Raw genomic sequence first — 27699 nt, 5'->3', positions numbered from 1 at the left:
GCCAGCAATTTCAACAGTAGTATTTTTTCAAGCTTAATTAAGGTAGTAGAATTCTTACGGAGAGAGGGATGGACAGGTGTCTTTAACACTTCCAGGTCTATTATGACATTCTTTTGAAGCAAATTATTTGGAACCCTGGTCCCTGACAGGATCCTACTCCTAGGTACATCTCTGTCCTCCATCAGACTGCTAGGTCAAGTTTCCAGGAGACAGCTCCTTGAGTTCAAGCTCTCCGGTACATCACCTCTGTCACACACTGAGGAGCCAGTGTAACAAATAATAAATTTCTTTTATTGTTGCTTTGTAACATAAAATAATTAAATTCATGATTCCAAAATAAGGGGCATTTAAAAAAACTGAGTAAGAGGAATGTGACATAACTGTGTCATATTTAAAAACAAAGAGCCACAAGAATGTTTTCTAAATGCCTTTTCCTGTGCCACATTTCTTCCACAGCTCCATCTCACATAACACAGCTTGCTATGTGACCAGTGATAGTGTAGTTGGAAAGAATGATAGATTCATTATCATCCATGTGCTAACAGGGGAGTGAAATCTGGAATAAGGGTACAAAATTAAAATAAAAAATAAAAAAAAATCTCTACAGCAGGACACAGATTAAACATTTTTCTCTGCTTTCTAGCTCTAATGTCACTGACTGGGACTCCTGAGGCAGGGGTTTTCAAGGCCAGGCCAAGGTGGAGGGCTTCCTCCAGGTCCAGAGAACACTGCAGTGCAGGCAGCCTGAGGGAGAAACACACAGCAGCACTTCCAGTCAGTTCTTTTCAACGACACAGACGCTGGCAGTGGCCTCAAAGACACTGTGTTAAACTGAGGTGGGACTCTCATCAAGGAGCTAGATGATGAGATAACGACACCACTAGGTTTTTCTAGAAAGATAATTACTGTTGGGTATGGAACAAGAGTCTCAAAACGCTCCTGAGCCTTCAGGCAGCTCGATTAATTTTACGTATATGCCCTGCTTTATCTTCAGTCACAAGTTCAATAACTTTGTCCTTGCACATGGAAAACCAACAGTGAGTATCTGAAAACAAGCTATGCATACTGGTCTTGTGAGCTGTCCAAGCTTTTCCATACACCAAGAACGTACCAAGCCAATTAACCAAAAGTGACGTTTGGACAAGATCATCCTTCCCCACCAGTGAAGCGAGATCTTCTTGAAATACCTCCTTCACTTCCCTCCAGGAAGGAAAAAAGGCATTTTACTACTGACAGATCCAGGTGACCCTGCTGGAAGTCCACCTTACACAGTTCCACTGGATAAGGGTGTAGCCTGCAAACTCCTCTATCCTCTCTGATCTCACTGGCTCAGCTTTGCATTTTCTGGGCCTTGAAGTGCCTGCCTGAAGACAAGGTTTTTCAGTTGATCCAGTTTATTGTCTCTTAAGGCATCCCGTATGGCACTGAAGAAACCGAAGTAGTGCTGGAAGTTGTGCATCATGAGCAGGACACCGGCCAGCAGCTCATTGGTGACGAGGAGGTGATGGACGTAGGCGCAAGTGTGCCTCTGACAACAGTAACAGGTGCATCCTTCCAGCAAAGGACCAAAGTCATCTTGGTATCTAAGGAAGAAGCAATGTTGGATAACATCAAAGGTCAGAAGACCCATTCAAGTTATAAAGAGTACCCAATTACCACCTGGCCTTTTGCAGGGACCTGAGTCCTGAGGTCCTGATTCCAGCTGCTCTAAGATTTATTGACAACTAAGAGCAGCACCACTGGCACAAAGGACTTCAAATATCCTTTGGTATGGTTTGATGGTTTGAGTTGGAAGGGACCTCGCCTAGCAGGTCATCTAGCTCCAACACCATGCCATGGGCAGGGACATCTTCCACTAGACCAGGTTGCTCAAAGCCCCAAGCCTCGTCTTGCCAGAATTCACTTCGGAGCCAAAAAGCCACACATCTAAATCAGGATAACTCTGACTACATTACAGCTAACAGCAGAGAGAGGCCCTATCTGTGCCTTCCCTGACAGAAAGCTGCAGTGCAAGACACCCCTCACTAGCTATCACATCATTTATGAAGGAGAAACCTATCAACACTATGGATTTACTGATTTCTCTATTCACAAAACAATATTCCCCTCTACTGTGAGATGCTGGAGAGAACAAAGCAACACAATTGTCTACTCAGACAGCCCAGAAGTACCTGTGGCAAAGAGAAGGAAGGACAAGTGGCAACAATGGCCAAAGTTTTTGTGAAGTATCTAAAAATGGCAGAATTGCTCAGCAGCTGCTTAAACTGAGTCAGAAAGCAGAGGGTCTCCACAGTTTAAGTAAAATCCAGTATCTCAAGATGACCCGAGTAAGATGTGGAAGATCAAAATGATCCCCAGACAAGCTTTGTAACCTATGGTATTTCAGCTGGGCCACAGTTACGACCACAGTATGTCTGCTGGATAAATGATCAGAAAGTCCCTGGCTTGAGGTCAAGCAAAAGACAGTGCTTTCTGACATACACTGTTGCCTGATAACAAGCTAGAATGCTCATCCGACACTCTCTACTAAACGTCCAGAAGCACTGTCTTCAACAAGCTTTATGTTTTATGAAGTCTCCCATCCAGCTGCTGACCACATGCAACCAAATACAGAAGTCAAAAGTATCCCATTTAGTGATACAGCTGCAGATACCCTCCTCACAAACTCACACACCTTTTGTCCTTCAGACATATCTCAAACGGTGTCATTTCTGGGTCAGCTTTGGAGATTTCATCCTGGTTTTCTTCAGCACCAATCTTCTCCAGGTCCTGGGCCCCATTTTGTGTTAAAACTGCTTAAAATAAAAAGACAACAGCCTTTAACAAACGGAGTAAGGGCAAAGGAAGGATAGCAACTTTAGAATAGGTATTTCTGCTACTCTCCTGCCACAGGTTTACACCTCTTTCTTATAGTAAGCAGCTATTTTCCTTAATTGTCATAGGTTAGTTAACTCATACACTTCTAGATGATTAAAACAACAAGAGACAACTGAAAACTAATCTACTAAGACTAATCAAAAGTTAGAGCTGAAACAAGAGTATAACTCTTTGCTGCTCTACTGAGCTTAATTCTTAAAAAATAAGAACTTTTCATCTGAACTGCATGCTGAATAGAGTGCAATCACCTGAACAAATTGATTTTATTGAGATTTTTTTAGAGTAGATAGGCAACTCATTTGCATTCAGTCATTCTACTTTCCATGCTGTGATCAAGACTCAGAGACTTAGATGCCTCTATTTTTTTTTAAAACAACTGAAATCAAAACAGGCTGGTAGCACTAATTCAGAAGATGTAGATTCCACATCTGCCTTTTCCGCACCTACTTGAAAAATAAAGAATCATCCCATAACTTTGTAGGTTTGCAATTTTAAGTTTGTTCTTACAAAAGAGATGTATCTGGAAATACCAGTATTACTGTTTGCACAATCCATGTCTACTGACTTCAAAACAGGCACAGAACAAAACCACTCCCCTTACCCAGAATCTTATGATTTAAGAATATGGTGAAACAAGAGACCTTAAAGACAAGGGTTAAAAAAATAGCAGCAAGCACAAAGAAACAAGATGTTCTGTTCTAGTCAGATGGTTTTGAATTATCCAGGCCTGAAAAGCCACTAGGTTTTACCCAAGAGAAAAAATGTAAAATGTTTCCCTGTATTAAAAATGTTTAATAGGCCAAAACAAAACAGCTGCTTGAAACACATTTGATAGGTGCTTTAATGGGTGATATGCATGTTCCCATCTCACAGTGTAATGAGGTAATAAGTTATGAACATCTCATTTTTGTTTTGATATGTACTGATGAGTGCAAGGACAAAGAGAAAAGCTGCACAAAGAAATGGAAAACTTCTGACAGCTAGAAAGAAAGAACTTCAGAAACACATTATTATTACAGACACATAGTCAGTTCATTCCAGAAATCAAACATATTACATCTCCACTTAATAGGTCCAGCCTTCACTGCTAAAGGTAACAGAAGATTTCCCAAGGGTATCAAACTAAACCCCTTCTATTCAGTAGGTGTTTAAGAAATATTTAATCACGTTTTGACTAACCACATTTAGAGGCCTCAAGTTTTACTCAACAGGTTTCACACCAAAGTACCCCACCTTCAAAAGCAACACTTGATACTGGAATATCAGTTTTTCCAGTGGTTACTGCACTTATTTCAGGAACAAAACACTCAAGTACAGATTCCTCCAAAGTATGAATTCTCCTTGCCACAATGTAAACTGTAAAAATTATAATGACCATCAAGAAGCCTACCTGCTGTTTCAGGATCTGGATGGCAGTCATAACTGAAAACCAAGGCACAGCCTCGCTCTGTCACTTGGAAGGGAAAGAAGCTCTCAAAAATGTCCACTCCCCTTTCAATGCACTCAAGCACCTCATCTGGTTTGCCCACACCATGAATGATTCTGTAAGAGACACACAGGAAGACAAATCTACAATATTCTGAGTAGAAGCAAGAAGGTACCTGAAGATCTTCAGGTCACGTGCAGCTCACGTAGCTTATCTCTGCAACTGCTAACCAGAAGGCAACTGGGGACAACAGTCACCACCCAGAATCCTGTGTGCTTCCAGTTCCCCACCTCCAACATATCCACTACATAGCAGGCTTTTCATTATCTGCCATTTGGAAGACAGCAATAATCCCTCACTTCCTGTAGAACAAACTCATTCTGTTCATTATGTTTGAAGTGATTTGGTTTCTTTCACATACACATAAATACACTTAGATTCAAAACATCTGTGCCATAGAACAGATATTTTCCTTAGTCATGTTTGTGCCCCAGGGAACTACCGATTTCCAGACACATGGACCCTTTTGCTTGTTAACTGTTTAGAAGACAGTCTTTTCAGACTTGATCAAGAGCAGCAGAGACAGCAGTAGATGGCTGGTCAAAGATACAAGTCCTTCAGGTGACAGACACATCATATTGCACTTGGAAACCTGCCTGGAGGAGAATGCACTACTGAGAAATGTCATCAGAGAGAGCTTCCTTCCTTTAGTCTTCTCTCATCTTTACACTCTACCTGCTCAAATGATTTACCCAAAAACCTGGGCTGTAACATCTCCTGAGACACGGCATTAAGAGCCAAGAAGAGCCTGGCTGGATTGCCATCAATGGTAATAGAGATCCTGCTGTTAGCCAAATTTAGTTGGCAGGTTTGCCGATGGTGGGTGAAGCATAAGAGAGAAGAGCACTGCCTGCTCTCCTGCAGGTGCATGGGCTGGGCTGACAGCAGTAGAAGTTAATGTAGGGCAATGATCTAAACAGATAATTAGGAAAATACACAGAGGCTGATAAATGAAGTCACAAGGTGCCATTTTTAGTCACTTTTCTAAGTACTCCAATTAAATTGATGAGAACAGAATAAGGATGAGAGAAGTTTACAGCATGAGTGTTTTATGTTTCAGGTTCCCGTGGCAGGGAGAAAATGATGTACAGAAGTCAGAACAGTAGATCTGCATACATGATCAAAGCCCTTGCTGAAACTTCTCTCTGCACAGTTAAGGACAAACATTTCTTCTGGTAAAGGTTCCGCTGCTACTGGAAAGGAAATTTTACCAAGAGACTTCAGCATCTTTTAGATACATAAAAGGACTCTTAAAAAGTACATTGATAAGGTCATTTCATCATCAAACAAAAAGCAGTCGCTTCTTGAGTGAAGCACAGAAAGTGTTTGTCTTCTAGAGAATTTCATATTGAATTTCCTATTGGGGTAGAACACAGCTGCATAACTACTTCTCCAGCCGAATGGCAAGGGTGATTCAGGAACAAGGACTGTCTGAAATTCACTTGAGGTACTTACAAGACCCCTGGGGCTACCAAGCCTTCTTCCTACTGAGAGGTCAGAAACACTTGTCTTAACCAGACAAGCAAACTACTTGATAGATGAGGCAGATGCACAGGTAGCCAGTAAGGTTAGCTGAGCAGATTGGACTCTAATGCTCCCAGGGGATCTTTTAAGTAGCTCAACCAGACAGGATGGCAACAACACAGCAAGCCTTCTAATTGTCAGGAAAATTCAAACCCCAGGCACCATTAAGCAAGAACAAGCTGCAACACCAGACACACGCTTTTGCATTTAATTTCCTTTTGAACATCATTAGGTCAGAGCAATGCTCAGCTAGCAGAGGGAAGCAGGACGACAATGGGGCCTCAGTCACTCTCTTTAGGAAATGATGAAAAAAGCACTCACATTATTTCTGCTGCAGCTGCTCTTGTAAGAGCAACCCAGCACGCTCAACCCAATGCTAAGAAACCCCTCGTATTAGCACACATTTTCGGGAAGCCTTTAGTTACTGTTACTCCTTTGTACCATCAAAAAAGCTTCCACCCCTGTCCAGTCTCTGCCATGAATGTGATGGGCAAAACTAACTACTCAGATACACAATAAGCCTCACATTGTCCAAGAAGAGAACATCATTGTTTTAGGCGAGGCTGTACCACCTCTGGTAGTCCACAGGCTCAGTGTCTCAGGTACCAGGTCAGATCTGGCTGCCAAAAGATCATGTAAACACTGGCCATCTCTGGAGCCATCCTCCAGCTGAGACCAGAGAACTGGAAACATGACAGTTTTTGATAAGGTCCTCATCATGAGATGAGGTCCCCTCATAAGATGAGGTACCTGCATAATATCTTGATAATAACACTCTTGTTTGAGCTGAACTTCAAGTAAACCATGGCCTCAGAGGCCAAATGCAAGCCTCTCTGACATATCCTACCTGTAACTCTTTCTAAAAACGTATATATGACAAATGTGGAGAATACTCATACCCAGCGTGTGAGCACAGCTTGGTGCCAATTGCAGCTAAAAACTGAAACAATGGTTGAAGCCTGCAGCCTGACAGTGGTAAAATTTATGCAGCCTGGCACATACAGAGCTGTGCAATACAGTGATTATTTCCTAGAGGGATACTGCACAGCAGCCTGTAGAAGCTCCTCATAATAGAACAGATGGATTTCTTGGGATGTTGCCCACACGACTTACCTTGGTTTATCCTCTGGCAGCTCTGCTGTGACAGAAGCTATCAGTTTCAACTTGGTCTCCGTGGCCATGGCACATCCCTGGAAGCCATCTAGCAGAAAGCCACCCACAGGCCGCTTGGCAGTCTCCCTGGCTGATCTGAGCCTCTCTTCCAAGATATCTCCACCTTCAATTGCCCCAAACATTACACTTCCTTGTAGTTCCTGTCCCAGGAGAAAGCTACAAGTGTTAGAGCGTGCTCTGCCAAAGACATGCAAGACATCTCAAAGCCCAGACTTAGATGCCTGCTACTTAAGCCTGACATTCCTAGGAACTTGCCAGAACCACAGTGTTTCATTCCACGTAAGACTATTCCCCACACAACACTGTGAAGTCCATGTGAGAGTGTAAGAAATGGGATTAAGGAAGGCAAGATTCTGCTCCTTACCTTGACACTAACTCACTGAGAATTTTGATGCCATTCTTCCCACCTCCCTATTACTGAAGGCAATAACCACATGCCATCTTTGTACATGGCTTTTTATGGATGGCCCCTTAGCAATACATATGTCAGTGCAGAATACAAAGCAGGTGCCATTATCCTGTCTGTCAGAACTCATCTCATAATGATCAGACAAGATCCCACAATGAATTCCCTTCCAGGAGATACTGATATCAGCTCCTGTCACCCGTTTTCTTTCCCTTGTAGTGCACATTCAGATATATATCTCCTTTCACCAAAAGGGAGGGAAGTTTCAAAGCTGCTGGAAGAAAAAAAGAACAGCACTGACTAATTCTATCAAGTCCTTTGTCACTTGGAACTGAGGTGATTTCAGGGAAAAAAGATTGGTTTTCTCGACCTGAATGAGAAGATCTCACTTTGCCCATGCATATAGCAATAAGGTAAACGAAAGAAATGCACTATGGTCCAAAGGGAAGGAAAAAAAAATTAGAAGTAGTTCTCCCCAACAAGTAAGGATGAGTATTCTAGTGCAGGAGACAATTTACTAAAGGGAGAAAGGAAAACTCCCTATGCTACTGGTTATACCTCATGTAGGACTGTCACCTGGGCATTCTCTGATATATATATGTGACACAATTTCCTATTAAATCACATCCTGGGACTGGCCCAGGATGCAGCACAGACCAAAAAGCAGACGCAGTGCTATTGCCTCAGTATTTTGGGGACCTTACCGGTGATTTTTCTTGCAGCTGAAGACATATATCCAGGAAGGAAAGTGACCTATCCACAGACTTCTTGGCTCTTTTTCTACCAACTTCCCCAGAAATGGTGTCTCCATCAGAGATGCACTGGAACCAGTCTGGCTGGATGGCTCGCTGTATGTCCATGAATTTGGAAACTGTCATTTCCATGCGCCCTGAGCTTCCCCACAGGGAGACTGTCTGTCAAGGAAGAATAGGGATGAACATTAGTTGTGAAGGATAGCAGATCCTAAGGGTGAAAGGAGGGAAGGAATTGGTCTGGTGAAATACCAGATACTGGAATGATACCTTATTCAGCAAAGGCTGCAATGGCAAATACAGCCCACTAATTTTCTGTATACAAAACCAAGAAACTGTTTCCTTTTCCAAGCATTTAATTCATACCTCATACATGAATATACATGAGTATATATAAACCATACAGACACCATACAAAAAGAATACAAAGTTGTATTGGGAAGAATACAAAAAGTTGTTAAGCAACTTAATCTTAGAACCCCATGATATTTTTGAAAGCTATGTATTGCTTTTGCACTTGGCATTTCATCCTTAAGTGTGACTCTTGGGGATAGTCCTATGCAGGGCTAAGAGCCGGACTTGTGGGTCCCTTCCAAATCAGCATATTCTGTGATTCTGTTATTTAGGGTCCAAATTCAGCCACTTAAGAAGGGATTGAAATACCAAGTGCAAAAGCAATACACAGCTTTCAAACCAAGCCAACATAAGAAATGGCAGGTGCTCATCAGGATTTCACCGAGTCTCTGTCTCAGTGTCTTCACACACTTTCTATTCTGTGTGTGCACTTGGGTCCCCACCTTCCATCATTATTCCATGCTACCCTCAAAAGATTTTAAAGCAAGACAAAAGCCCCTGCACAGAGAGGTTATGTTACCTGAACACCTCCAGGCGAGCAGATGTCACCATTCAATCCACTAAACATTCAGATTCACAAAATGTTACTGCAAGTACTGCAACTACACGTGCTACCACGTTTCAGTCTATTTTATAGAATCTGCAATTAACCTGTGAGTGCAGCTTCGCTGTATTTTGTTGTATTATTGTTAGACTTGTGACACTGCTGCTCCAAAATTTTAAAGGGGTATCCAAGTAGTTAAGTATTGGTCTCAAGTCCTTTAGAATTCCGCTCTTTTCATCTACAATTCTGTCAAATGAGGAAGTGTGTTCAGCTATCAGAAACAGCACATAGCTTGAAGTGTTACGGGGACTTTTTGTGACCTGTTCGGGACCTGAAGGTTTAAACCCATTCTGCTAGCCTATGCCAGACAGACAGATTAAGCAGTGCAGTTCTCATGCATACTAATTTGCAAACTGAATTCGATCAGCTGATGCAAAAAATACGAGAAGAACAATTTTTTTGTTTCGTCTCCACAAAGACCCAAAAGGATTGTGCTAGTACACCACATGCCTGTTGCCTGTCCATCCATCCATCCATCTCTTCTGATTACCTCTGGCCTCCTCAGCCAATTTCACTAAATTTGAGTAACAAAGACAGAAGTCTCCAAAGTAATAATATTGCTGTAAATTTCCCACTAAAATAAGGCAACTCCAAAGGAAGGAGATCCAAAATTAGTACCTGAAAAATAATGGAAAGACAGCAGCTGTATGTTGTTCTGAAGCAGCATGTTGATCAGATAGTACCTGCTGCCTCTTATTGTGAGAGCATTGAGGAACAGCTGGTGAAGGCAGGCAGAGGAAAGTCAGAACTGTCTGAGCCAAAGGGCAGAGTGTAATCACATCTAGTTACCTTCATTCTGATCTCGAGAGGAAAAAAGCGGCTTTAATAAATAAAATAGCAATGCAGCTTAGAGAACTGAGCATTATCGTGTGATTATTTAAATCCAGCCCGTGCTAGACTTTCTGGCACAGAACCAGAGCTTTCTGTCCCATTGCTTTCAAAAATCTATCATAAGCATTTGTCAGTACAGATTCAGCTGCAGAAGGCCTTGTAACAAGGTGACAAATATCTTCACCAGCTTATTTAAAAAAAAAAAAAAAAGCTGAATCAAACCTGCAACACCCAGGCTTAGATTGCTGCTATCACCTCATAGGTGCACAATGGTAGGACAAGCTTCAGATAATTCCTTCCCTGCAAAGAGGCAGGACTCAGCCTGGTTCCCAGCAGCAAAGAATATATATTGATAGCTGAATGGCAGGAGTTATCCTCTGTCCTTCAGTCACCTTTCACCAAATGTGACCATACCCAAACAAGCCTTGAGACTGACTGGATCTGAGCAGGTGCCAGAAGTGGCCCCTGCAGGACAAAGTTGTGGCAGGTAGCGTGTGGATGGCATGGGGAATGTGCCTGTGGGATGGAACAGGAAAATGCCTGCAGGACTATGCACTCCTGGATTTCTGAGCCACTCTCCTGTGAAAATTATAAGTTCTTCTCCTTTGTGGGCCTGTAGCAGACTAAATACACACACAGGGTTTCAGATTCATTGCTTATCAGTGACATCACTGTAAGCTGGTACAGCAAATACACTAAAAGACAGGTATTTTCTTTACTACCATATTAACCACAACAGCATGGGAGGACAGAGCTCTCCTTTCTATCTAAATTGCCACTTAACTGCTCGGGAATTGTTCAGGGAACATGCTGACAAGTAAGAACATGTACGGCTTTATTTAGTTGTAGGTAGGAGCATGTAAATGACATTCCTCTTTGTGCAAAGATTAGAAAAATAAATCTTGTGGCTGTCTGAGCACACCCACAGAGATGAAGGGACTGGCAGCTTTCTCTTGAGAACTTTAGGTGGACCCTTTCAAGTCTTTACAGCTACTGTACCTTGTTGGTGTTGTAGCCAGATGGACAGGGACTGACTGGGTCATGAAGGGAGCAGTACAGCACAGCATCTGGCATACCTGGGAGCAGAGAGACAGACATGGAGTAGAGTTTCACGAACTAAAGCAAAGCTAATGCAAAGATGAGGCTTGTCAATTTGCAAAAGGGAATAGGGTATTCTCCCCCACACAAATACAGCCATTCTGACAAAGAAAATATTGATCATTTGATATCTCAGCATCAAAGAAGGCAGACTTCTTCCTCAGTTTTACTATCTGCAGGGAGAAGAGCGCAGCATCAGGACAAACCATGAAATAATACCCTTTGGTTCTGCAAACTACATAGCTCCCTTGAGATTTATTTCTGTTTCTTCTTGATTAATACTTTACCTACTAAAATTTTCTAGACCCAACAGCTGACTCACTTGACCACTCAATTGATATACTAAAGACATCTGACATTTGACACAATCTAAACTGAGCAACAACCCCAAGCCTAGAACTTTTAAGGAAGGACATACAGAATCATAGAATGGTTTGGGTTGGAAGGGACCTGAAAGATCCTGTCTCATGGGCAGGTACACTTTCCACTAGACCAAGTTGCTTAAAGCCCCATCCAACCTGGCCTTGAATACTTCCAGGGATGGAGTAGCCACAACTTCTTTGGGCAATCTGTTCCAGTGCCTCATCATCCTCATAGTAAAGAATAGAATACTGAGAGAATGTATCAGCTACAAAAATGAGAAATATATCACCCCTGCAAGACTGGAGGCTTCAAATGTCAGAAAGCTAGACAGTATGTCTCAATGACAGTCTTCTCTTCACAGATAGTCACTGAAATTGGTAAAGCCTCTAAGAAGTTTCAGATAAAAAGATTCTTCAATTTTTCGTGAAGGAATAAGTTGCCCCAAAGCAGTCGAAGTTTACTGAGAGTTGGGTGCAAACTTCCTTTGGAAAGGCAAACCATAACTTCGTTTATATAATAAAATGTATGTCTCAAATTTTTATGTGCTTAAAAAAAAAGCACACTATCAACATGGATTTTTTTTCTTGCAAAGTCTGCTATATTCCATACACAAAGAATTGTCTGTAAATTATAGAAATTACGGACACATCATCAATTTCATAAGACTTACCCCATACTCCATACCCAAGTATAACTTGAGATACCCAGAAAAAGCATCCTAGAGAAACTTGTTGTCTTGGCAGATAATCCTCCAGTCCTCTGAGCTGCCTCCTCAGATATAAATACAGTCTATGATACACATATTCACACAAGAGGCCAACCCTGCACTCACTGTGCATTCAGGGTCCTTTGCCACATGAGCCTGACACCAGCGATCTGAGCTGCACAGGGTCAGGCCTTTACTGATCTCTTGTGACAATCAGAGGAAAAAACCAGGAGAGTTGCAAACACAGGAACTGCTGCTTTACTCATTCATATCATCAAGGTGTTAAGGCAAAGATTCCATTCAGGAGCTGCTCCAAGAATGGAGTACAGGGACTGATGAACATCACAAAGGCTTGGCGCAGTAGCCAAAGGATGTGGCAACACTGACTGTTTTTCATATGACTATCCATAAATAAAATTCAGTTAATTCTTAAAATTGACTCATTAAGATGGAAAAGTGGAAGAAGAATACAGGGAGCAAGTACAGTCCAAACGCTAAACAGACAGGAACAAAGAATAGGGGGGAAATGAGCTTCTCCACCTGCTTCTTTAGTTCCTCAAAGCTCCCACAAATCCAACATGGGTCCTTCCCCCTAACATATTCTCAGAACAGAAACAGCTCAGAGACAGAAGTGTCCACCAGCTGAGATTGATTTGATGTGGGTGCTTTACCTGTTCATTCTTCATACTGCATTAAGATTTCCTGTTGGAAATCTTTAGCTGAAATCAATCTTTTTTGGTTAAAGGGAACCAAAAAAGACAGGAAATGTATTTGAGAAGCTGTATGGGGAAGGCCCTTTTAATGAAAGTTTCTCATTCTCCTCATAAAAGAAGCCAGAAATTGCACCTGGCAAGACTCATTTGCAGCAGTGATTGGGGGCTACAGTGAAACCACTCTCAGTCCTAGTCTCAACTTTTGGGCTAAGTCCACCCCAGTCAGTGCTGAAGCCTGCAAGGAGAAGGCTGGGTGCAGAAAAAGAGGGGAAAAAAGCAAAACTACTTATTTTTGTACACCGATTGAAGGATTTTTGGCCATACTATTGGCCAGAAGGATTTCTGACCATACCAATGTCAACATACTATTTCAAGTCTTCCTTAGTGACACTCTGAGTGAGAAAATGCCTAAATGTGGAAAGTCTGTACCTCCATCTTTCTGCCTACTGTACTGCCTGAACATGCTCTAGTGGGATACACCTACATTTTCTCTCCAGACATACAAGCAAACACATGCACTTTACCTATAAATTTTGCAGCTCCTTCTTTATACTCTTCCAGGACATCATGAATTTCTGCCCTGCAATCCAGATACAGAAATACATTAACTAAGCAGACATTATCAAAAAAGATCAGTGGTTTCATAAGTAAGGCTTCTGTTTCCATACTTATGCTTAACTGGATTGGTCAAGCACTGATTTCTGCCATCCAGCTATCAGGCAGTAAAGCAGGGATAGATAGAACTGAATTCCAGAGACATGGAGCTCAAGAATCATAGCCCACAACCTAGGGCACTCATAATTCTGTGGCAAACAGGTAGAACTTTTACCTGCACTGACCAGTGCCCACTGACTTGCTGGAGAACACGCAGCCCCAGTGTGACTTCTTGGGTAGCATCACTAATGTGCATCATTCAGCAACAGCACAACCAGGGACAGGAGAGCTTCTAACAAGCTTTATGATGTTAATCTTTCCTTCCAGTTTCCACTTACCTAACTAGTTTTGAGAGTCAACTGTTGGTTCAATCTTACCTCAAATGTTTCCAGAATGGGGCATCTGCCACCAATCTGGGCAACCTGTTCCAGTGTTTCATTGGTCTCATTGTAAAAAATTCCTTCCTTATATCTAGCCTACCCTCTTATAGTTTTAAACCATTATCTGTCAGGATAAGCCCTGCTAAAAAGTTTCTCCCCAGTTTTCTTATATGCCCTCTTTAGGTACTGGGAGGCTGGGAGGTCTCTCTAGAGTTTTCTCTTATCTTGGCTGAACAGTCCCAGCTTTTCTCAGCCTGTTGTCACAGGAGAGGTGCTCCAGCTCTCTGATCATCTTCAAGGCTTTCCTCTAGACTCACTCCTACAGGTCCATGTCCTCCCTATGTTGGGGACCCCACAGCTGGATGCAGTACTCCAGGTGGGGTCTCACCAGAGCAGAGCAGAGGGGGAGAATCATCTCCCTCGACCTGCTGGCCGAGATGGGAAGACGGCTGTGAAGTCACTACCGCGGGTTTGGCCTAAACACACTAAAAGCCACGCGGCCCTGCAGCTCCCTCACCTTCGCCTTTCCCACCGCGCCCCTGCACCTCCCTTCGACAGGGAAGCAGCAGAGGGACCCCCGAGCTCGCCGCTTCCCCGCGCCCCCCATCCCGCGGTACTCACAGAGCGGGCAGGGGCAGCTGCGCCACGCCGGGCACTCCGCGCACCTCCCGCAGCGTGTCGTGGGTGAGGTGCGGCGCCGAGCCGGTCCGCGTGTACAGCAGGCAGCCCGGCAGCGCCAGCGCCCCAGCCCCGCTCCTGCCCAGCCCCGCCAGCGTGCCCAGCCGCCCGCAGCCCGCCCCGAGCAGCTGCAGCTTCATCTTCATCCTCGGTCCGGCAGCGCCCGGGACCGCAGGCAGCGCGGAGCTCCCTTCCCACCGCGCCGGGCGTCATCAGCGGGCGCCGAGCGCCGGCGCCGCCCTTTCCGTTGCCATGGCCGGGCAGCGGCCGCCGCTGCTCCGCTGGCGGCGCCTCCCGGAGGTAACGGGGGCACGGCTCGGGGGGAGCGCCGGGGGCGGGATGGTCCCCTGGCATCCCGGCACGGCAGGGTCAGGGTCAGGGGTGAGGTTTCCCAAGCAGCGGCAGTGAGGTTTGCCGGCGGGGGGGTTGCGCAGGGGGGGGTGGGGTGTGAAGTCCGCGCAGGGCTCGAGCGAACGGCGCCAAAGTTGGCAGCGTTTAAACTTGGGTTCAGGAAGGGAGACGGGTGGTTGGAACGCTGTTGTGTTTCTTATCCTCCTGCCTAGGTTTGGGGCTGGTAGCGCGGAAGAGTGGTGGAGTCGAGGTGGAGTAACTTGAGCGGTAACATTCAGAGTCGGGTTGGAAGGGGCTCTGAGCAGCCTGAGGTGGTTGAAGATCACAGAGTCATTAATGTTGGAAAAGACCTCTAAGATCATCAAGTCCAGCCGTTAACCCAGCACCTCCGTGTTTACCACTAAACCATGTCCCCAAGTGCCACATCCACACGGTTCTTGAACTCTTCCAGGGATGGTGACTCAAGCACTTCCCTGGGCAGCCTGTTCCACTGCCTGTTCCTGCCTTTCAGTGAAGAGATTTTTCCTAATATCCAATCTAAATCTCCCATAGCACAACTTGAGGCTGTTCCCCCTTATCCTGTCATTTGTTTCCTGGGAGAAGAGGCCGACCCCAACTGGCTACAACCTCCTTTCAGGTAGTTGTAGAGAGTGATAAGGTCCCTCTGAGCCTCCTTTTCTCCAGGCTAAACAATCTCAGCTCCTTCAGATACTCCTCATAGGGCTTAGCCTCCAGACCCTTCATCAGCCTTATTGCCCTGGATATGCTCCAGCACCTCAATGCTTTCCTGAATGGAGGGGCCCAGAACTGGGCCACAGGACTAGGGATGTGGCTTCCCCAGTGCTGAATACAGAGGGACAGTCACTGCCCTGGTCCTGCTGCCCACATTATTTCTCATACAGGCCAGGATGCCATTGGCCTTCTTGGCCACCTGGGCACACTGCTGGTTCATGTTCAGCCATCTCTCAAGCAGCACCCTCAGGGCCTTTTTCACTGGGCTGGTTTCCAGCCACTCTGCCCCAAGCCTGTAGCAATGCCTAGGGTGACTCAAGGGCAGGAACCAGCATTTGGCCATGTTGTCTTCATACCATTGGCCTCAGCCCATCGATCTAGCCTGTCCAGACCCCTTTGCAGAGCCTTTCTACCCTCGAGTAGAGCAACACTCCCATCCAACTTGGTGTTATCAAAGATGTCCTTGCCCACAGTGGGGAGGTTGGACTAGATGACCTTTAAAGGTCCCTTCCAACCCAAACTCTATGAAGAGTAAGGTATCTTGTTGCTATGCAAAAAACTCATGGGTCAACACACAAAACTTGCTGTTGAGCAGTACTGAAGGTTGTACGGGCAAGTAATACTAGAGATTTACCCTAAAGCACCATCTCCTGCATCTACAACCACCTGACATCAAAGAAAGAGAATTCTAGGGTGAACTTCCCTTTGTTTTGCTTTCTTCAGCACACCCACGCTCCCACCCTCAGCCTGCTTCTTATGGCAGGTGTGAGTGTGCATCTGCCTCCACAGGCAGCATCCCAGGCCTCTGGCAGCCACACAAAAGGGAAGGAGTTACACAGAAGTACAGACTGTCCGGGGTACAGGTGTTGCATGTGAAAACACAGTGACACATCAGGACCATTTACATCTCAGAGAGATGAATATTGGACAGTCTCTCAGAGTATTTTTACAGTGACCAGCCTGGCTATGACAAAAAGCTGGTATCAAATTTCATAGTTGCTGGTTGCTGGGGACTAGCTCAGCAAGTCTCCATCCAGTCAGGGGCTGGGTGTTTGCATTCTCCCTGTGTGTTCTCCAACCTCTGTGACTGACAGTAATTGCCTAATGAGTGTTTATTGCTTAATGACTTCTAAGTCAAATTTATCCAGTCAATTGAGCAATCAGAGAAACATGTTTCAAAAGAAATCTATAACAGCTGTGCTATCTTATGTTACATTCCCACTGATGTTTGCTATCTCTGGAGGAGAAACATGGATATGGGAAATGTCAAAATTAATCTGCAGCAACACTTAGAAATGTTTTCCTTTCTTCAATTTAAAGAGTGGACCAAGCTGTCTCTGAAGCTTTTTCCCATCAAAAGTCAAGCTATCCACAGGGGTCTTGGGGGTCCTGTAACAAGTTTGGAAACCATGGAACAGCTGCAAGATCATGACGAGGCCTGTGAGGAAGGTGAGCTAAAATTCTGCTTGCCACAAGCTGTCTAAAATGAACTGTTCTCTAGTCAAAAGAGTAACCCTTCCCCAAGTGCCAAGTTGTTTTTCTCTCTTCTTTCTGTTATCAGATATATTTCCCTGTTCGTGAGCTGGCCTGAGAGATAATAAAGGTGATTTGAAGGACAATAAACATTAGATTTATGTTTTCTTCAAAAAAAACCATCCTTTTTTAAGAAAATTTGAAAAAGGCTTTATTGCCTTAGAAATACCAGGGAACATCTTCACTTTGCATTAGAACTGGAGATTTGGAGCAGCTGCTTCCTCCTGTCTATTGACTGTGTGCCTTTACAGGGAATGACTCGCACTGTAGTGGCTGCTGATCCTGGCTCTTTGCCCATCCTCACCATGGATAGCTCAGGATGGCTCTGCTTCTCGGGGGGCTGCTCCTGAGTTTACAGCCCTGTATTCTGCTTCAGGAGCAGTTTGGCCACCCGTGCAGCAAGGCCAGGTGGTTTGTTGAGGCAGCAGATAGGCAGCTGTCCTTGCTTTTGAGTAGAAACTCTGAAAAAGGAATATTGTGTTTTCCCACAGAAGAGTGGAGATGCAAGTAGTCCATAGAAGAATTTTATTCCCAGTTGTTTGTTAGGTATTTGAGCTCACTGAGGAGTACCACATCCATCATGGGTGCACTCAGTCTTAATTCTGAGTACAGGTAGCCCCAGCTGAAGCTTGCCACCTGACAGATTTGTAATCTAGACTCACCAGTTGCTCCTCGAGCTGTGGTACTTGCAAAGGTTAACTTGTACACATGAAGCAAATGTTTGTCCAAACAGTGGTTCTTTTGTATTTAACATATGGCAACCGTGGTTGTACATGTGGAAAATAGATCTAAGTGTCTGCGAGTACAGTGGTAAAACGTGAAAGCTATCTGAGTTATGAATTACCTCATGTGAATCCCATCTCCTTGATAAATGCTATAATAATCACATCAGTGATCTAAATGTCCACAGAATCTTGTAGAGAAAATGAAGTGGAGAAGAGTTCATATCTGACATGCGTGACAGGCAGAAAGTTTGCCACCTTCTCTTCCAGTTCTTTTACAGATCAAGATGAGAGCAGAACTATAAGCCTTATTTCATTTTCTGTTGCAGATCAGCTTTTAGTTATTCCCAACATGTTATATAACTATTCCAGAGACAGAGTCTTGCTAGCTTACACTTATCCATATATTTTTTAAGCAAGTGAAGTCATCAGTGTCTTCCTTCATGATAGCCCAAGAGCTGCTCAGGAACTGGATGAAGTCCAAACTGCAGCTGGATCTGAGTGATGGAGAAGATGAAGTTAACTCTGTCCTTCTGGAAGTGCCTTCTGCAGCCCCTCCAAAGTCTGAGCAGTTTGATGGTGAGAGCACTGCAAAGCAGTTCCTGATTTCCTCTCTGAGGATGTGCTGGGGAGGGGGGCTGAGTCTCCTGGCTTGTCACACTGAGCTGTTTTGAGGCCAGGACAGTGGACTCGGTAGAAACAAGATTAGATGTGGTGATTTTTCTCCCCCAGTTATTACGGCAGCTTGCTGTAAGGCTGCACAATTGCACCTCATAAACATTCAATGTCTCCCTTTGTAAAAGAATTTTTTTTTCTTTTTTGAACGGGTATTTTTGAGGCCTGTCAAGTTTATACAGCCGTCTGAGATGCTCAGAGGCAAGGCAGTGAAAATTGAATGAAACATTGTTACTGCTCTAGCCCATTCAATGGGAGACTGATTATGACTGGGGATAAATGGAGTGCAGTCAGTGTGTCTGTGTTCATCAGGAATGCATTCAGTCTGGGGAAGTGATCCCTTTAATTACATTAGGCTTTGTGATCTGACACAGAGGGGTTTATTCATTTCAGACTAGCCTGAGATAATCTGAACTTCTCATTTCAGACTTGTGCAGCTATCTGGAACGTGAAATGGAAAGTTCTTCTGTCCAGAAATACCTACAGCATCTTTTGCAGAGTGAAGATGTGAACTGTGGGATAACGAAACATCTTAGACTTGAAGACATCAAAGAAAAACAAAAACTTGCAGATCCACGAATAATCATGGAGCTCAGACACAAGCAGGTGAGCAGGCAAGGCAGCAGAGTTAAAAGGAATAAGATGGAGGGTTATAGGATTACAGTAAATGCTCAGTGATACCTGCCCACTATTCTCTCCCAGACTGCAATAATCTCTGACTTGGAGGCAAATACCCAAGGATACTCTTCCACAGTTCAGCTGAAACATTACTGCATTTCCATGGACATATTAGCCATTCAACAGTAGCTTACACAGTCATCTTCTACTACATCTGTTCAGGTTACCCCCTTCCTGAAGACTGACAAAAAAAGCTGCCACAGCAGTTAGTTCTGAGTTTGCTCCCATCAAGTAATACTGGTTTAATGTCACTCTCTGGAATGGATTGTTTTCTGCTCTGAGAGCAGTATGTCTCCAGTCAGTGCCAGCTATGGATAGGGTTGCTTGCTTCATGTGAAGGGTGGATTGTGACCCACCCTCTCAGTGTACAATGAACCTCAAATTCTGCAGCCTTTCCTGTTTGCTTTTGTCGATGTCCTCCTTCCCAGGTGAAAGAAAACCGAATGAGGCGTCAGAAGGCATTAGAGCTTCAGAGACAAGAAGAGTCCCTGAAGAAAGCAATTCTGTCTGAGGCCAAGCTCCGAGCACAGGAGGAGGATAGAAGGAAGGCCCTGAAGGCCAAGAAGGAGGAGGAGGAGATCCAGAGGGAAATGGTGAAGCTGCGAAAGGAAATGGCTGAGAAGAGGCTCACTGTGGCAGAAGCATGGAGAATGTAAGAAGGAGAGGGAGGCAGGGAAAGAATGAAGAACACTTATCAGCTCCTTTTGTTAAACATAAGAGTAGTGGTGTTACCAAAGAAACAGCTGTTATTTCTCTTGTCAAAAACCCATCTCAAAACCTTTTAGTCCTTTGTTACCAACATCAGTGGCAGAGTTTATCACAGTGGGAAGATGGGCTAAAGATACTGTTATCCTCCCCTCAGCCATTACCAGTATGTGCACTGAATCACAAAGCAGGAGTGTGTTTGCACCGCCAAAGATTCTCTCCATGAACTCCGTGGTGGCATCCAGCCTTGTTAGTGTCTAATGCAGCATGGAAGCCAGTACACAGAAAAAAGTAAAAGAAAAAATAGTCTGTTGAAAGTCTAGCATTTGCAATACTTCCTCTGCTATGAGAGAATAAAGAGCATTCTTGGCTGAGAATTCTGCAGAGACAATTTTTTTCCTTTTGCTGAGCTTGGATTGTCACAGAGGTGTTAGTTTTAGGGATGCCATTTATTTACTTAGGCAGTCCTGAGATCCTAAACCTTCTCATATAAGTGCTTTAGTGAAATCTTTACTGAAATGCTTTACTATTTTCTTCTGCCTGCTATATTTTGGAAATGCTCAGACTGTTTAATCTCTGGGACCCCAAACCATTACAGAGTCAGTTTTTAAGAAGGCCAAGTTAAATAATCAGCAACTTTCTAAGCTGTAGAGGTGATTCTCTTAGGACTGGCCAAAAAGATTATTAGATCCTATATAATTGCATCTGTACGTTCACTTTCCAGGGAGGGGAAGAGACAAGAGAAAATTCAGAAGCTGTCAGTGCAGGAGGTACCCATTACTGTGTCACCACCCCTGGTCCTGAGGAAAGAAGAGCAAGGAGTGGAGAAACAGAGAAAGACTGAGGAGCTGCTGCGCAGGATTCACACCAGTAAGCAGAGAGTGAGCATCACCTCTCTTTATCTGAGACTCTGCGCTACCTGCCCTCGGCTACCATGTGCAAAACTGAAGTTAAAAGCCCTGGTTGTGTGGAATTTGTTATTTTTTCCAAGACCTCCTGATACCAGGAAAGTAGGAGAGCAGGGCAAAAAGTATCTTGTAAGGCTCGGAGCAAGAAATTCTGAAGACCAACCCCAGTGTGCCTGTGCCTCAAGTGGGACGTTTCACTTAGAGTTGCGAAAAAGATGTGTCTCACACATAAAGGCTTCTGCAGTCAAGGAATAGGCAGATTGTACAGGGAAGGCAGCAGAGCCTTAAGGAAGGAATTAAAAGGGGAAAGTGACAGAAAAGAGGCCTGGGAAGCATTTATTGTGTGCGTGGAAAGGCATTTTAAAGATTGCCCTGCAGGAGCAGGGAGAAGAAAGAGAAGTGCTGCAGTCTGGGATGAATTTTGAGCTGTGTCTCCAGCAGTTGAAGCATGTCAGCACATCCGCAGTAATGGGTTCCTCAGGGATCCTCCTGCTGGGTGCAGTAGAATATTCTGTGTTATTGCAACAGCTCTTTTAATAATTCCCAGAAGGAACCTCTTTCTTTTACTTTCATTATTCTGATACCATGGTCAGCTCTGGGTTAAACACGGTGTATCAGATACTTGCAATTAAAGAGTGATCTCCTTGTACTGAATAATTTTATATGGGCAGTCTCAGCAAAGGGAATAAAATTCCTGAGTGCAGGCATGAATGCTCTCCATCACATAATGTTTTTAATTAATAGAGCAGTCAAAACCATTAGTGTCTATATATCTAGATTTTTTTTTAATAGAAGAATCCCATAGCTTTTATGGTGATTCTCCTCATGGCTCACTCCATCAGCCCATCTGCTGGATTTGAGCTTGGCTGCTGTTAAGCAGTGCACCACCTCTTTCCAGCACAGTCTAAGCTGTGAAGATAAGCCTGAATGAAACCACAGAACAATTTAGGACTGGTGTAATGTTAGAAGCCACAGCTTAGCTGAGCTAAGCAATGGTGACACTTTGATTACTTTCCCAAAGCAGAAAGAATAGCTAATGCACTGACTTTTTGTAAGTCTCCATTTGAAGATTTCAGTGAGTGAGAGGAACGCAATTAACACAAGGCACTACGACAAAAGGGGAACAGCAGAGTCCTGTGAGTTGACCCACTTGGAGGATCAAAATGAACAGTGTCTGCAGTGACAGGGCTAGAATTATGGGGTAGATTAGATAGCACATTGCTGTTCTGTACAATGTAAATCACTCCCAAAGGCAGCGAGTCTAATTACACAATAGGGGAAAGGTTTGGCATCCTACTGGAACAAGGATGAGCTGAGGCCATGCCATAAATTCACTCTAGGAAGTGTCTTGATTTTTGTCTAAGTTAAAAAAAAAAAAATTAAAAAAGCAACACTTCTTCACAGAAGCATTATTAGCTGTAGCATCTTAGACATTTTCTAGATTTTGAAACATCTTCCCAGTCTCTAGAAATTCTATATTCCTCACCCATTTTATTCCTTTACACTTGGTAAACTAAGTGCATTTCACTCCAAAGCATAGAGACACATGATATGTCTTTCTAGACTTTCTGCTTTTTGTAGAAGACCTGCACATGCTCTGCATTACTTCTTCTTTACCCTCAAAGTAATTGTTGAAAGTGAGGATTCCAAAAAGAATCTTAAAAAAGAAAGTCAGATAAGGGGAAGGGCGGAGAGGATCAGCATTTGTGTGACTGGCTGTATCTTGCTCATTGGTTTTCTGAAACTCTCCCATGCAGTGCCTGCAACGACATTTCTCTGCTTGGCTGAAAGTCATTCTGGAGCAGAGAATCAAAATGGGAAAAGCCAGAGCCCTTGCTGATTGGAGATGCCAACTGAAGGCCCTGCGAGCCTGGAGAAATTATACTTGGGCCCAGAAAGTAGAGCAGGAGACACAGCAACTGGAAGTTCATCTCCAAGATCAAAACAGGTAGTGACCCTAAACTGTGGAATTCCTCCTACTGCAGCAGTATTTGGGCAGAGCAGTGATCAGGGACTGTAAAAGGAGCTTGTCAGTTAGCCAGCAGGAGGGAAACAGCAGCTTTTGGAGAAAATTGCTACATTGCCTGCAGTCTGCCAGAGGCGTTGTGGCACAGATGAAAAGGAGGACAGATATAAACAAGAGCTTTAGCCCTTTCCAACAAGCCTGTGTCTCATTCTCTCCGTAGGTATTTTTCCTGGAAATCTCACCCTGGCTTGCTCTGGACTCTGGAGAATATGAGTTGCCAAATTTATTCCTGATTAATATATTTATTTGCCATTTCAGTAGTAGTATAGCAACGATCATTTTGGATAGTGCCTTTCATTAAGGAGGCTGTTGGATGAATTCCCTGTCATCCAGAGAAAATTTTGCTGTTGCAGGTGTCTGGCAGGCTTCAGTGGTGAGACACTGTCACTTCCTCTATGCTGGCCAGGGAACACGATACCTCTTTTGCAACTATCCTACAGCCCAGGATTGGCATAGGAATGGCAAAATGTGAACTAGGGAAACTTAATTCAAAATAGCAGGCATCCTTTCTGCCCTCCCACTCCTTCGAGAAAGTCTGTACAGCTTCAGAGGGCCTTCAGAGTTAAGCAACAAAAAGACTCAGGAAATTATGGGGCTTTGTGCCTGGGCAGAAGCCTTACTCCTGTCATAACACAAGCTCTTCCACATTCAGGAAGAACCAACTGGCTGCAGAGCATAACCAGCAACGGCTCCTGCGCTGCTGCTTCGTGGCCTGGCAGCGCTGGAGCCGAGCAGAGACGGAAAAGCGAGAGCTGCAGATCAAGAGGGAGGAGACGAAGAGAAAGATGGCACAGCTGCTGGAGGCTGTGTCACAGGGGAAGGGTGGTCTGCACAGGCCACTGGAGGTTAACCAGCCTGGGACAGCAGAAGTAATCCATCATCAAGATTTGCAGCAAGACAAGGTAAATCCTTCCCACGTAGTTTTGTCTGTTGGCATCCCAGGACTCTTCCAAAGTACTTCTTTCGTGCAGTCTGAAATAAAGAGCATGTTGTCCCGGAGCAAGGCTTCTTTCCCAGGGCAACACCCCAATACCTGCCTGCAACTGTTCAGGAGAGAAGTCTAAAAATCAGAGGCAGATGTGAAGGACAATGGATGAGTTTTAAAAATAACCTCTAGTGCTGCCAGAGAACAGCCCTTCGTGTACTGTGAGTTGCAATGAGCATCCCACCCCCAGATCACTTTTACTGAGAGATTAGTTACATCTTTGATGGCAGCTTAGACTTAAAAAGAGTAACTTGACTGCATGACAAGAGAATTTTTTTCATGCCAGTGCAGCTCTCTGGCATTTAAGTGTGGGGAAAAAAAAAGGTTGTCACTGGCTGTTTTAGGATAATGCACATCACAAGTAGGTAGGAGAGAAGAATCAAGAGGTTGCTTCCTTAAATTGTCATTTGTCAGGTTGGATCCTGACCTTTCTTTCTGTCTCTAAAACTTGAACTACAGCAGTATCCCGATCTCAGCATGAGAGCTCACACATACATATTTCATGTGAAGCTTTTCATTTGCTTAAGTGTCAGCAAAAGTTGATTTCCTTCAGTGCTTATATTCTCCTAGTAGGCCCGTTTTTCTTTTGATAAAATTTGTGCTGGAAGAATGGGACTGAATTTGGGGTTTGACCTAGGAACCAGAAAGCAGACATTATATCTGATGCCACTTCAGAGAATGACCATGTCAGAAAAGCCTCAGCCTCATTCCCCACTGTGCATCTGTTTCATGGTATTATTTATCAAGGCTGGAAAAGAGGCATGAGGAAGCAGCACTGTGTAGACTTCTCTTGCATTTGAAAAGGGACCATTCAGTCACGTAGATCACTTCAACAACTGTTTGTCCCTTTATTCTCCATCTGAGCGCTGAGTGGAAGCAACATAGTACAAAAAGGAGTGTGCTAGTCCCCCAGAAATAAGCTGTCCTAAGATGTGCTCCCTAGCAAAATATTCAGGATATATTCCTGCCAAAGCTCTTGCCTGATCAAGATTTCTTCCTCCCAGTGAAATGGCACAGAGCTCCTTACAGTTCTTTCCCACAGCCTCCCATTTTGTGCATAATGGGGCCCCTATGGTCTGACTAGGAAATGAATAAAGATTGCATAGCTGAGATTACCCTACTTCTCAGGCATCTCACTAGATTTGCATTAAAAAACCCACTATGTAGTAAGGGCAGAAAAGTACTTGGTTTCAATCAATGCCAAATTTTCTTCCTTTTTTTTTTTCCCCAGCCAACTGAAACTTGCAACATACAGAAAGAGCCTGATCAGACCAGAGACCACTCTTGTTGGGATACTGTTCATACATCTAATTTCTGCAGAAAACACAAATTTGTCTGGGAGATTACTGTAAAACATGCAGCCTTGAGTGTCCAGGACCAGGCTGTGTGTAGGAATCAAGTAGCTACTGTCCTCCAGCAGTTTCAGGCACTTGGTCCAAAGACATCTCCTACTTATGGAAGCCGCTTTGAGCACCGTCACGCCTTCCAGCAACGTCTGATTGAGGAGCAGAGGCAGCAGCTTCAGAAACAGCAAGAGCTGATCCTTAAGCTGCAGGAAAATCAGAGGCTGAGCAGAGATAAGGAAGAGGCAGCACAAGCTACAGCTGTAACCCAGCTGATTGACAATTCTGTTTCTCAAACCAGAGAGGAAAAACAATCGAGATGCAAGCATACAATCCCTTTGAGGTATGTGCCCTCAACAAATCAGGGTCAGTTACTCAGCATGTCTCATTCCCACTCAAGTTGAGCCAGAATGTGCCAGGCACATTTCGGTCATAGAAGTGCTATCTGCTCTTCCTCTCAGCTGTGTTTTAACCTCAAGGATAGTATCAGGCTAGCCATAGTTCTCTGTCCTTCTCCATTTTTTGCAATGGCTTGACACTCCGTGATCCATACAGGATCCACTTAGAAATAGCAACACCAATGTCACACATAGTAGCAGCAGGGATTTATTTTAGTTAGGAAAAAAGAGAACATCAAGCTCAGTATTTCAGAACACACAGCAGCCCTGGAACTCAGTTTCTTTACAAGGATGCATCATTAATCCCATTTCAAGCAGAAGAAAGGTATATCAGGGATTCAGAATGAAAATGCAGCAAAATGGAGAACAGAAACTACAAGACCATAGGTGGTAGGTGTGAAACATCATTTGACCACATTCATTGATGAATTTCTTAACTCTTTCCTTTCATAGTTCACCTGATTCTCATGGGCCAGAAAACACAGGGGTAGCAATGCAAGACAGGAGGCCCTCCAACCAGCTGACCTCAGCTTATCCAATACTGAAAGGTATTGTTCAAAACCCATTTCTAATCGCTTTTCTCAACAGTTTGTCTCAAAATGTCTCTCTTCCTTTGCCTCAGCTTTGCTGGTTGATGGTAGTATGTAAGTAAAACTCAGCACACTCTTTCCCAGCCTGACCAGTGCTGTGAGAGGGTGAGCTGTTTTCATGCCCACGTCATGTAAAACATGGGTCACTGCAAGACCCTTACATCCACACTTAGTACACTGTTGTAGCAGTTACTCCAAATGCTTGTAATCATTTCTGGTGTGACAAGACCCAGAGAGAGAAGCTCTACAGGTTTTTTTGCCATCAGTCTCCCTTCATTACACATCCGAGAGACGCTTAAACTCACCAGTCATTTTCATCTGACTTTGACAGAGGTGTTGAGATTTCAAAGGGAATTAAGTACCTACCCAAGGTTTTCTGAGACAACAGTAGCCAGGCTGGGGAAGGAGGTTCAGATCTCTTCCTTTTGTGAGATATCTCCCTTTCTCTGGCCACACTGGAACAGCACATACACAATAAACACTAGTTGTCATGGTCAGCGTTAAAGGTTGTCTGGAATATGACTATTGTGATATTTTAACAGTTTTGGGATCATCAGAGTTTGGTATTAGAAGTTGAGTTTGGCATTAGAAGTTGCCTTTCTTTGTCTGTGTTGAGCTCCAATGCTACCTAGTCCAAGCCATCACTCACTCTGATTTGCCTGAACTCTGTACACCTTAGAGACAGTAAGCATATTTTTCAGCCCTCAAGTGCTTTTGTCTAAAGATTCCCAAAACTTCAGTGAATAAGTTACCACTGGATGATTTTCCTTGGCAGAGGATCCTGGGACAACTGAAGGAGAAAAGACTCTGAGGAAACCTATTGTGTTCAAAACACTTTGATGCCCCCAGTTATCGATTTCTCCAGCCTGTGCTTTGTGACTGCAGAGGAAGCAAGCACAGCTTCCCAACTCCACTGTGTGTTCTGAGTGGTCACATCAGCACTGTAACACCTTTGCTGATGGCCAGCAAGATCATTGCATTGCAATTTATCTCCCAAAAGAAGCATTAAGCAGTAGTTTCTCACTAGCAGGACCAAATACCCCTATGTCACTGTGACAAGGATGCTTTCTGTCTTGAAATTGCTCTTTAAATAAGCAGTTAGAGCTTCCTGGAGACCTCACAGCAATCACTGCTAAATCATGTGCCCTGAGCCTCAGCCCTCAATCAGGAAAGACAGGGACAAACTCTTTGAACACAGCTTATTTCATAACTGAGCCTCATGGCTGTGACTGTCAACCAAGGAGGGTGGAGTGAATGTAATTGCAGTAGTCCTGAGTCATCTCATAAGCATTTATAAGTTCCTTGTTCATGACACTGCCAGCCATAAGAGGCAGTGGAAGGCAAGTCCCTTTGTGCAGGCAGTGCCAGGGCAGTGCGGGCCTGGCAGTAGAGTGATGTGGTTATCCTTGTGCACCAAACTTCTGCCATTGTCTCATAGCTTATTTTCACTAAGC

The 27699-nt window shown here is 44.1% G+C and overlaps 2 protein-coding genes across 3 annotated transcripts in view; one reads left to right on the top strand and one right to left on the bottom strand.

Annotated features, from left to right (window-relative positions):
- Positions 1 to 278: 278 nt before the first annotated feature.
- QTRT2 (queuine tRNA-ribosyltransferase accessory subunit 2) lies at positions 279 to 14800 on the bottom strand. 2 transcript variants are annotated; one of them, XM_027653505.1, is made up of 8 exons: positions 14543 to 14800; positions 13412 to 13467; positions 11007 to 11083; positions 8171 to 8380; positions 7001 to 7200; positions 4268 to 4419; positions 2675 to 2795; positions 279 to 1583 (listed from the first exon to the last, which is right to left on the bottom strand). In XM_027653505.1, exons 1-8 carry the CDS (start codon positions 14743 to 14745, stop codon positions 1322 to 1324), a joined length of 1281 nt encoding a protein of 426 aa, XP_027509306.1. In that variant the 5' UTR covers positions 14746 to 14800; the 3' UTR covers positions 279 to 1321. The 2 variants fall into 2 exon arrangements, with proteins under 2 accessions (XP_027509306.1, XP_027509307.1); XM_027653506.1 differs by having other exon boundaries at positions 2675 to 2792.
- Positions 14801 to 14837: 37 nt separating this feature from the next.
- CCDC191 (coiled-coil domain containing 191) overlaps positions 14838 to 27699 on the top strand; it is a 21072-nt gene continuing 8210 nt past the window's right edge. Inside the window, exons 1-10 of the mRNA XM_027653504.1 lie at positions 14838 to 14899; positions 17001 to 17131; positions 18388 to 18516; positions 19040 to 19218; positions 19719 to 19942; positions 20720 to 20876; positions 22661 to 22851; positions 23582 to 23831; positions 25146 to 25600; positions 26109 to 26203. Coding sequence (XP_027509305.1) covers positions 17092 to 17131; positions 18388 to 18516; positions 19040 to 19218; positions 19719 to 19942; positions 20720 to 20876; positions 22661 to 22851; positions 23582 to 23831; positions 25146 to 25600; positions 26109 to 26203 — 1720 coding nt within the window. The 5' untranslated portion in view covers positions 14838 to 14899; positions 17001 to 17091. The remainder of the gene's footprint in view (positions 14900 to 17000; positions 17132 to 18387; positions 18517 to 19039; positions 19219 to 19718; positions 19943 to 20719; positions 20877 to 22660; positions 22852 to 23581; positions 23832 to 25145; positions 25601 to 26108; positions 26204 to 27699) is intronic.

This window comes from Corapipo altera, unplaced genomic scaffold (assembly GCF_003945725.1).
Source record: "Corapipo altera isolate COAL_440 unplaced genomic scaffold, ASM394572v1 61, whole genome shotgun sequence".
NCBI classification, from domain to species: Eukaryota; Metazoa; Chordata; class Aves; order Passeriformes; family Pipridae; genus Corapipo; species Corapipo altera.
The sequence above is the reverse complement of the archived record's forward strand: the minus strand, read 5'-3'. Positions and strand labels throughout refer to the sequence as shown.

Coding starts and splice junctions, on each gene's coding strand:
- QTRT2 (XM_027653505.1), bottom strand. CDS start 14,745: ATGAAGATGAAGCTGCAGCTGCTCGGGGCGGGCTGCGGGCGGCTGGGC. Junction 2,796..4,267: donor TCCAGATCCTGAAACAGCAG/GTAGGCTTCTTG, acceptor TTTTATTTTAAG/CAGTTTTAACACAAAATGGG. Junction 1,584..2,674: donor ATATGTCTGAAGGACAAAAG/GTGTGTGAGTTT, acceptor CTTCTTCCTTAG/ATACCAAGATGACTTTGGTC.